Source organism: Barbus barbus, assembly GCF_936440315.1.
Source record: "Barbus barbus genome assembly, chromosome: 15".
Classification (NCBI taxonomy): Eukaryota; Metazoa; Chordata; class Actinopteri; order Cypriniformes; family Cyprinidae; genus Barbus; species Barbus barbus.
Window position 1 is genome coordinate 2,801,743 of NC_136743.1, and position 10,969 is coordinate 2,812,711.

General features: G+C 38.1%; 1 protein-coding gene across 1 annotated transcript; it reads right to left on the reverse strand.

Annotated features, from left to right (window-relative positions):
• Positions 1-2,164: 2,164 nt before the first annotated feature.
• Positions 2,165-10,969, reverse strand: LOC306880755 (protein ABHD8-like; the record flags this gene model as incomplete). Its single annotated transcript, XM_079434496.1, has 4 exons — positions 2,165-3,807; positions 7,400-7,616; positions 7,709-7,879; positions 10,218-10,969. 4 exons carry the CDS (start codon positions 10,967-10,969, stop codon positions 3,583-3,585), a joined length of 1,365 nt encoding a protein of 454 aa, XP_079290622.1. The 3' UTR covers positions 2,165-3,582.

Here is a 10,969-nt window from a genome sequence, read left to right on the forward strand (position 1 = left end):
CACATTTGACAAAAACTGAACCACAATGTTCACAATGGGGTACTGACATCAGTACACGACCAGAGGAAGAAGAGTTCATCATCATCATCAGTTTTTAGTGTCATTCAGCATCTGTAGATAATATTAATCTCCCCAAACCCACTTCACTCACACGCTCCAAAAGTATTAGTCCATCTGACTCGTTTTCACTCCCTTTGGCAGTTTTTTTTAACAGTATTGGCCAGTATTGTTCGTTTATTGTATTTCATTTTATTGTTTCTTGTCTCTTCGGAAAACACACTCCCAGGCGCTCAGAGGAAAGCCAGAACTGCCATTATCATAGAAAATGTTATTGCTCTCGTCTGTGAATTAGAAACAAGGAATTTCAAATGTCAGATCCGTCCACCTAGAATGTTACGCAACTGTTACATTGTAAACTCAACGTGGGTGGTTGCCAGGGGCGTTGCTATGCGATTGCTCTGAGTGTTCTAAGTTTTTTAGAATGTTGCTACATGGTTGCTAGGGTGTATTGCATGGTTACTAGGTGGTTACATACTGGCCTAACAGAGTCTCTGTGGAATATTATTTATTTTATTTTTTCTCAGCCAATCCTAAATAGTGATGCTTAGTAAACATGAAATCTTGGGGATATATGTATTTTCTTTATGATATTAAAACCATGTAGCTACAAACTCTCTAAAATTGTCAGTGATCCTTCCTCCAATCAAATGTCAGAGAAATCCATCCCTTTGATAAGGCCAGATAAATCCAAAAGGGATACGCATATACTGTTCATTTACAAGAAAGAAAAATATCCTGTTTTATCTAGAAGGCAGTAAAACACTATGTTTTTTGTTTTCTAATTCACAGGAGTGGCTGCAATAAAATTCATATCGTGTGAAAGTCAGTCTGCGTTGCATTAGAGTGAAATTGTCAATGCAAGAAACGTTTAATTAAATATTCTGGGCTTGGTGCAACTTAAGCTGAATGAGCAACATCTGTGGAATTGTTTATCGTATCATTTTTGTAAAAACAAGGAATGACACATGTACAGTAATGCACTTTCAGTGGACGTCTGTACTGGCATAAATGCTCAGATATTCATATTTTCAACATAAAGTCACAGGACTTAAACATCATACACGTTAACATGAGAATATATAATAGTGTGATTTATTACAATTTTTTTGACTTATTCTGACCAAGTAAAATCCAGTAACCTTCCACAGACATGGATTGTAGAGCAAGTGCATCACTGTAAATGCATTCTTGTTGTTTTTACAAACTGAAGGATGAGATTAATGTCTGTGCTAAACGGCAGCAGGACACAGATGCCTCACATAGGGCTTAAGTAGTCTTAGTAATAATAAGATGCTAGAAGGTTCTGGGATTGATGTTAAACACCGGCATCCAGCTGTAATCACTGTAGACAAACTCATTCACTCTCAATTCAGTCTACAGTTTTTCCTTTAGATGTCTTCTATTTTTATATCATTCACACAGCAAGTGTGTAAAATAAATCAAGGTCTACATTTCTTCTCATCACATCCGAAAAAAGTGTCAATTTTCTTCCTGAAGGACGTGTTCAGTTATAATTAGTACACTCTCAGAAAGTTTTGAAAAGGTGACAGCTTTTGTACCTTTATTTCTGAGAGTGTAGTTGATTTGTGAGAATTAAGTTTGCGTATTTTATTGTTGTAATGCGCAACTGTGTTGCTGTTGAAATGGGAATTTGCATTTACGCTAGCTTTCAACAGTTGGAGCCTCTAAGATTTTTTTTTATGTTTTTGAGAAGTCACCAAGGCTGCATTTATTTGATCATAAATACAGTAAAAATAGTAAAATTTGTGAAATAAAATATAAATCAAAATAACTGTTTTCTGTAATATATATATATAATATATAGTAAAACATCATTTATTCCTTTGATCAAAGCTGAATTTTCAGCATCATTACTCCAGTCTTCAGTGTCACATGGTCCTTGAGTAATAATTCTAATATGATGATTTGCTGCCCAATTTTTATACTTTGGGAAAACTGATACATTTTTTTCAGGATTCTTTAAATAGAAAGTTCAAAAGAACAGCATTTATTTGAAATAGAAATCTTTACATTATAAACATCTTTACTGTCATTGTTGATCAATTTAATGCTTCCTTGCTGAATAAAAGTATTTGTTTCTTTTAAAAAAATTAAATATTACTGACTCCAGACTTTTGAACTGTAATGTACATGAAAGTCTGAAGGAAGTTCTATCAGGACGTTTGGTTGCCTTTCTCTTAGTAATTACTAGTTAAAAGCAACTACAGTGTGTAAAATAATCAGTGGGATATTAATGCTCTGATGTGTGATGTTTGACTGCTTTCTTTGCATAAATGTGCGGAGCCTGCAGAGATCTCATGAAGGTTGTTTTTTTAATTATCTCTAGTGATGGAGGGTTAGATGGACCAGACCTCCTCCTTGATCCATTTTGCCTTTGACTAGCTGTTCTCATGGTAACCGGCCGGTTGTGTGCAGAAGCCCCCTGTTATTCTTTGCATAGACAGACGGTCTGTCCTCGTCCAGTAGAGTAGAGCATAATTGCACATGATTGGATCAACCTGATGACTTGATATTAACAATATCATTTCAATATTAAATTCAGATTTGTATGCAATCTGCTCTGTGATAATTTAGCTTATATCCTGTTTTTCCTCAGCACCGTGTCATGTTGTGACCAGCAGCATCATTATCTCTCTCTCTCTCTCTCTCTTTCACCGTGCATTTGTTCTAATGCCCGACTTTCTAGTTGCTAGGAGACGAACAAGTGCATAAAATTCCCCATTGCGGCGGTCCATGTTTCCGCTCATCCTGCTTTTATCCTTCATGTGAACCGACATCTGTTGTTTTGTTTTTTAACTCGAACGATTTGTTTCAAGTAAAATGCGTGTGTTGGTTTACAGTACCTTATCTTTTTAAGATGTTTTAACAGGACTGAGTGTCTCATACATCTGTTTTCAATCGCTCTTGAGCTCTAAGCAGTGGATTTGATTTATGAGGGAAGACGTTAAAATGTGTTAGTACTAGTATGACGTGAACACAGATTTTGTACAAACGTCCTTTAAAGTCAGCATGAAAACAACCCTGTTAATTAGCCCTCATTATTTTAAAAGCAATTGCTGTTTTTCGTAATTGTGCCCAATGTGTCATATTATGGAAGTAAAATGGGTTTACTCTCTTGGGTTTTTAAAAGCAACCTCAGCAAATCCTCCTGTTTTTTCTTGTAATTCAGTCCCGTCTGGACTTGGACACACTTGATTCCCATCCTCTGGATGGACCTCCAGTACTTTTGTTTAGACAGCACAAGAGGGAAAGATATTGTCCAAAGGTAGCAGAGAGAAACAAAGGCGTTGTGATGTCATAAACCACCATTGTTGTTTTAAAACCAGCTGCTGCTTTTCCCTCGTCGCTAGAGAGTCTCTTTGATCCTGTGAATTCTCACCCCCGTCTGGACACCCACTCGGGCCTTCTGACCAAAAACCAGCTCTCAGCCAAGGTGACTGTTTGACAGCCTGCCATCAAGAGCCTTCCGATTGGTTTACCCCGAAAACGTCAATCATCAGGTTACTTGTTAAGGGGCTTGTTGACCTTGGACGTTCCATTGCTGACGGCGAGCGTCTGGAGGGCCGTGGCCTCATCGGCTGTTACCGTGGTAACCGTGTCCTTTTTGGAATTGTCAGGTTCCCAGAGGAAGAACTCATGCAGGAGCGTGTTGACCGTCTCGGGACACTCCATCATCACCATGTGACTGCCTTCCTCGATCACTTTCAGAAACGCAAACAAGAGGATCTGGAATAAAGACAATTTACATACAAACATTATTATAAATATTACAAAATAATATTATTTTGTAAAGTAACATTAGTATATAAATTGTATTTATAATGTATAAAATACAGTATAATGTAACAGAAATGCTTATGCAAATAAGGTTTATAAAATGCATAACATTTAAAAAAATTTTTTTTTAAATGTATAATTAAAATGTCTAACTTAAACTACACAAATGTTTTTTATATTACATAAATACTACATTATATACATTTACATACAGTCATGGCCAAAAATATCGGCTCCCTTGGTAAACATGATCATGAGGGATAAAAAGTACCCCATGTGTACAATGAAATATACTGCTGTATTTTTTATGTTGTGGGCCTATATTTCTGCTGGAGGTCCTGGACATCTTGTTTAGACACATGGCATCATGGATTCTATCAAATACCAACAGATAAAAAATCTATAAGTGACTGACTCTGTTAGAAATCTTATAATGGGCCATGTTTGGATCTTCCAACCGTATAATAATCCAAACACAAACCTCAAAAACAACACAAAATTGGGTCACTGAGCACAAAACCAAGCTTCTGCTGGCCATTCCAGTCCTCTGACCTGAACCCTGTAGAAAATGAGTGAGGTGAACTGAAGAGAAGAAGCACCGTCATGGAGCTGTGAATCTGAAGGATCTGGAGTGATTCTGGATGAAGGAATGGTCTCTGATCTCTTGTCAGGTGTTCTCTAACCTCATCAGGCATTATAGGAGAACATTTAGAGCTGTTAAACTGGCAAATGGAGGTTTCAAAAAGTATTGAATAAAAGGGTGCCGTTAATTGTGGCTAATGAGAAAAACATATATTTCATAATGATATTTCCTCCCATTTTAAATTCTTATTATCCAATGAAAGGTTAGATTTTTGTGATTTTTTTAAATAAAAGATCAAAAGGATTAACAATGCAGATTAATTTTCACAGCCTTCTTTGATCATATTTACCAAGGGTGCCAATATTTTTGGCCATGACTGTATGTATATATGTGTATATATATGTATGTGTGTGTGTGTGTGTGTGTGTAAATTACATATATATTATATTTAATGTAAAACTAATATTAAGCTGCTGATTTTTCTTGTTTTGTATTCACGAAAAATAAAAATCACTGCGCTCAACTTTATTTTGGATGCGTAGATTGATCAGTAACATCACTTTCAGATAAAGGATCTGCACTCGCTCTATCTGTGCAAATAAGGTATATAAAATACATAACATTTAAATGTATATATGTATTTATCTACTGTATTAATGATTTGTCATTTATTTTAATCCTGCAACAGAACAATCGACAAGCAAAGGTTTCGGCAGCAAGCCGTCTTCAAGGCAAGGCAAGGCAAGGCAAGTTTATTTATATAGCACATTTCATACACAGTGGTAATTCAAAGTGCTTTACATAAAAGAAAGTGAAATAGACATTAAAATCAATAAAAACATGGAAATAAGAATAATAAAAACAAGGAATTTTAAAATGATATAGAAAATGATTTAAGATAAATTTAAAGAAAATGATTATACATAAAATGTATTGCAGTCAGTTCGGACATATAGCACAGTGCTCATTCAACAAATGCACAGTTAAACAGATGAGTTTTGAGTCTTGATTTAAATGTGGCTAATATTTTAGCACATCTGATCTCTTCTGGAAGCTGGTTCCAACTGCGGGCCGCATAATAGCTGAACGCAGACTCCCCTTGTTTTGTGTGAACCCTTGGTATTTCTAACTGACTCGATCCTAATGATCTGAGTGGTCTGTTTGGTTTATATTCAGTGAGCATATCAGCAATATATTTAGGTCCTAGGCCATTGAGTGACTTATAAACGAGTAAAAGTACTTTAAAATCAATCCTAAATGTAACTGGAAGCCAGTGTAAGGACCTGAGGACTGGTGTGATATGCTCAGATTTTCTGGTTCTAGTCAGAATCCTGGCAGCAGCGTTCTGGATGAGCTGCAGTTGTCTAATGGTCTTCTTGGGAAGGCCGGTGAGGAGACCATTACAGTAATCCACCCTGCTGGTGATAAAGGCATGAACAAGTTTCTCCAAGTCTTGACTGGAAACAAAACATCTAATTCTTGCAATATTTTTGAGATGATAGTATGCTGATTTAGTTATTGCTTTGACATGACTACTGAAACTAAGGTCTGTCTCCAGAATCACCCCAAGATTTCTGACTTGATTTTTCGTTGTTTGACCCCTAGAGTCAAGGTATGCATTCACCTTGAGAACTTCATCTTTGTTTCCAAATGCAATGACTTCAGTTTTCTCCTTGTTTAACTGAAGAAAGTTCTGGCACATCCAACTGTTAATTTCATCAATGCATTGGCAGAGGGAGTCAATGGGGCTGTAGTCATTTGGAGATAAGGCTAGGTAAATCATACAATAACATTTCCCACAAGAATAAAAAAAAAATGATTCGCTGAAGGCAGCTTGTTGCTGAAAGTGAATCTGAAAAGTGATCTGAAAGTGTTGTTTTGTTTTGTATATTTGTTTGATTTTAACCATTTATTTAGCAGTTTCTAATTTATTGCGGTTTTGCAGAACATCTAAACTCTGTGATTTGTTTAAGAGTGTTGTGACCCTCCTATCTGCCTTTAGGGAGTCCTCACTGAATACAGCAGTACAATAAGACACCAGTGTTTCATTCATTCACATCTGCATGAGGACACACGTAATGCTCCTCTACACATCAAGGGCCATTACAGCACAGTGACGCTCTTGTGTTATAGAGGAGAGCCGTGAGTGGGCCAACATCACACTGTTACTCCACACACACTATAGAATCAAAGGCTGCGTCCCAGTTCACATATATACAAGACCATATGTGCGAATCTCACAAAAAAAATTACCCCCAAATTAAACAAAGGAAATAATAAATCATATTTTGCAGGAAGATGAAAATGAAGCCTATTATTTTAGAACTTAAGATGTTTGCATTGTGACATTATTGTCATAACATTTAAGCACATTCTAACCATAAATTCTCATAACGGGCATGCTTGCACTTTACTTTTTATTATTATTATTTTTTGTAGTTTATGTAGTTCTCATTATTCTCATTATTGAAGTACAGTGTTTTCACTGTGTTGCAGTTAAACAATTGCATTTGCAATACAATTTTATTTTAATCATATTTATTCATATTCATTAAACCATATTTTTGTAATTAAAGTATTTCTTGCTTGCGAGAAAGTCCTAAAACAAGTCCTAAAATTTATTGCAAAAAGTCCTAAAAATATATCGCAAAAATGTCTGAAAATGCATCACAAAAGGTCCTAAAATGTATAGCAAAAAAACCCAAAATTTTGTTGCAAAAAGGTTCTAAAACATATTGCAAAATGTATCGCCAAAATGTCCTAAAATCTACTGCAAAAATGTCCTAAATTTTATCGCAAAAAATTCTATCACTTATTGCAAAATTTCTTGCAAGAAAGTTTCAGGAGCTTTCTGGCAAAGCACATACTTTTAGAGAGTGGCCAAAGAAAGCACCATCCTTATATTGTCACACAAGAAATGATATCACTGCAATGAAAATATATTTAATGTGCTCAAACCTCTGCCATCCGCTGATCCTCTTCAATCGGCACAAACTTGTCGTACATGCCGTGCACCAGCAGTATGGGAACGGTCAGCTCGGCATGGTACACCTCATCCCCCTCGGGCCAGTACTGACCGCTCATCATCGCTCGCAGAACGAACGGAGACACGTTAAAAGCGTTTCCCTCTTTCAGAAGCTGTTTCTCTTTAGCGCCCTGTCTGGCGAAACCAGCTCTGAGCGCAAAACAGAAGAAGACACAATTTTAACATGCTACAGGTTAAAATGACAGAAGTCATTTGCAGAAGTTGTTATTTTGGGCTCTTACTTGAGGAAGCTCCAGGCCAGGCAGGGAGACAGACAGTGCAGGACACAGGAGGGCAGCTGGAAGATGGAGCACAGGCTGGGCTCCAGGGCCGTGGGGCCGCCTCCATTAATCATTACCACCTTATGCACCTGCTCCGGATACTCGTGTGCCAGGAACGTACAGAACGACACCCTGCACAGGAACAAAACAGTCATCCGGGTTTATCAGTAAAAGCTCATGAAAACCTGCCAGTAAGAAACACAAGGCTTCTGTGAATTATTGAGCTTGGAGTCATAGGTTTAGCAAACTTGACTAAATCAGTGTTATTTTAGTATTATTTATATACTATTGTAGTGGAATACTTATTTTATTCCAGTTAGTTTCCAATGCAACATTTAAGTTTTTCATGGAATATTTCTATTTTATTTTATTTTATTTCAGCTTTAGTTATATTAATGAAAGCAGTTATTAATAGTTTTAGTAATATTTAAATGCTATTATAGTATTCATTAATATTTTTTATAAAAAAAATGTATATTGTAATTTCTCAAATCATACGAGTTTTGTCATCTGTATTAGTTTTTTATTTAAATATTTCAATTTAAAATCTTTATTTTACTATTTTATATCTAGTAATTTTAGTATCTGTCTATCTATCTATCTATCTATCTATCTATCTATCTATCTATCTATCTATCTATCTATCTATCTATCTATCTATCTATCTATCTATCTATCTATCTATCTATCTATCTATCTATCTATCTATCGTTCGTTGATGTAACGATTCACTCAACTCACGATTCGATTCACGATTTTTTTTTTTTACAAAATGAGATTTAAGACAAATTAAATGTGTCCTTTTATTATTGCTTGGACAAAACGCTGCATGTTTCTTTGTGAAATTGAAATATAACACTATAATAATATATTAATATAGCACTTGCATATTATTGCTCTTTTGTTGGTTTTGATTGCTTCTATTCTCCTCATTTGTAAGTCGCTTTGGATAAAAGCATCTGCTAAATAACAAAATGTAAATGTAAATAACAAAACTAAATTGAAATTTTAAAACAAACCCCAAATCAAATAAATAAGTAACAAATAAAAGAAATCTCTCCATATAAACAAAATAAGTTCTCCTGTGCTCTTTCCATTTACAATTAGAGGCAACCACTGCATTTTAATTATGATCCAAACAAAGATGCTGCATGTATGTAACATGAGCAGTTTTTAAATCTAAATTAGATTGTATAATTTCGAAATTTGAAGCAAAAACAGAAATGGTCTGACTTCAGTTTTGTGAAACTATACATAAAAAATATCTGCATAAAGCAGAAACAGCAGCGAGCTGAATGAGACACAGCTTCAGTCTCTGCCAGCAGGTAACACTTTAAGCGTTTCCTTAGTTTCTGCTGTAAACAAAGCACTTATGATCTTTATTATGCTTTATACAGAGGCAAGATGAAAATTAAAATACCATCTAAACTTTTATAAAGATAGTATGTTCCCCTCAGACATTCATTCATATAAACTCCTAACCCTAATTGAATCGCGATTTGTTTAGCATCTCAACTGATTTGAATCGTCACATATTTTAATCGATTTTCAACCGGCTCGCGGTTAATTGTTACACCCCTACTAACTATCTATCTATCTAATAATAATAATTTGTTACATTTATATAGCGCTTTTCTAGGCACTCAAAGCACATAACATAGTAAGGGGGTATCTCCTCATCCACCACCAGTGTGCAGCATCCACCTGGATGATGCGACAGCAGCCATAGTGCGCCAGAACGCCCACCACACACCAGCTTACTGGTGGAGAGGAGACAGTGAAGAAGCCAATCAGTAGATATGGGGATTGTTAGGAGGCCATGATGGTCAGAGGCCAATGGGCAAATTTGGCCAGGATGCCGGGGTTACACCCCTACTCTTTTTCGAAGGACATGGGATTTTTTATGACCACAGAGAGTCAGGACCTCAGTTTAACGTCTCATCCGAAGGACGGTGCTTTTTACAGTATAGTGTCCCCATCACTATACTGGGGCGCTAGGACCCACCCAGATCGCAGGGTGAGCACCCCCTGCTGGCCTCACTAACACCTCTTCCAGCAGCAACCTAGTTTTCCCAGGAGGTCTCCCATCCAGGTACTGACCAGGCTCAACCCTGCTTAGCTTCAGCAGGCAACCAGTCTTGGGCCCGCATCCATCTTGGGATGGATGGATGGATGGATGGATGGATGGATGGATGGATGGATGGATGGATGGATGGATGGATGGATGGATGGATGGATGGATGGATGGATGGATTTCGTTTTGACAGAACTGTCTTATGCTCACCAAGGCTGCGTTTGTTTCATATTCTTTGGATATTTTTTAAATATACAAATAGTTAAAATTATTTTTAAAAGCTTTCAATTGTCGCATTTTTAGTCACTTCATCTCTCATCATTTTTCTGTGTCCAACCATTTGGCTGATAGTGTATAATGCAAAAAACATGCATTGAGAAGAAACGCAATGTTTACCCATAGGAGTGACCAATGAGGATGTTCCTTTTTCTGGCGTATCTCTTAAATATGGCACGCAGGTCCTCGGCGAGGGCGTAGAAGGTGTACGCCGCCGCTATCTGAGGGGCAGTGCTGGCGCCGTGTCCCGCCAAATCCGGGGCGATGACCTCGTAACCGAGTCGTGAAAAGAAATCCAGCTGACTCCCCCAGATGTCCAGTGAGCCGCCCACGCCGTGGATGAAGAAGAGTGCCACGTCCGGATGTGTCCCCTTACAGCTGCTGATGCAGCGCTCCGTATCGATCAGCACGGTGCGCTTGGGTCTCCGCCGCCGGCGTCTGGGCGGAGGAGCTGGTTTCTGCTGGTCCGAGGTGGGAAGAGGCGGAGCGGGTTTGGGATCCGGGGACGAGGGGGCGGTGGTGTAATCGGACAGTTCCACCTCCACTGTGCTGCACTGCTCCACGTCGCCGTTCTGGCACTGCAGGATCTCGGAGTGGAGGACGTCGCCCAGGTTCTCGATCACCAGCTGGCCGTTGCGGTACACCGTGATCTTGCGCTTGCAGTGGACGCTGCTGCCCGCTTCTGGCTGCGCTTCTGTTGTAGCAGGCCGTTCGGCAAGGATGTGGCGTACGCGCAGCACACGACCCGGCTTCACCTCAACGAACTCGAATCCGTCTGCAGGCTTGCCATCTGATGACTCGACCGGCAGCACGATGCTGGTCGTCTTTCCCATCAGACAGCAGAAGATGCTCTCCGTGATGCTGGTCAACAT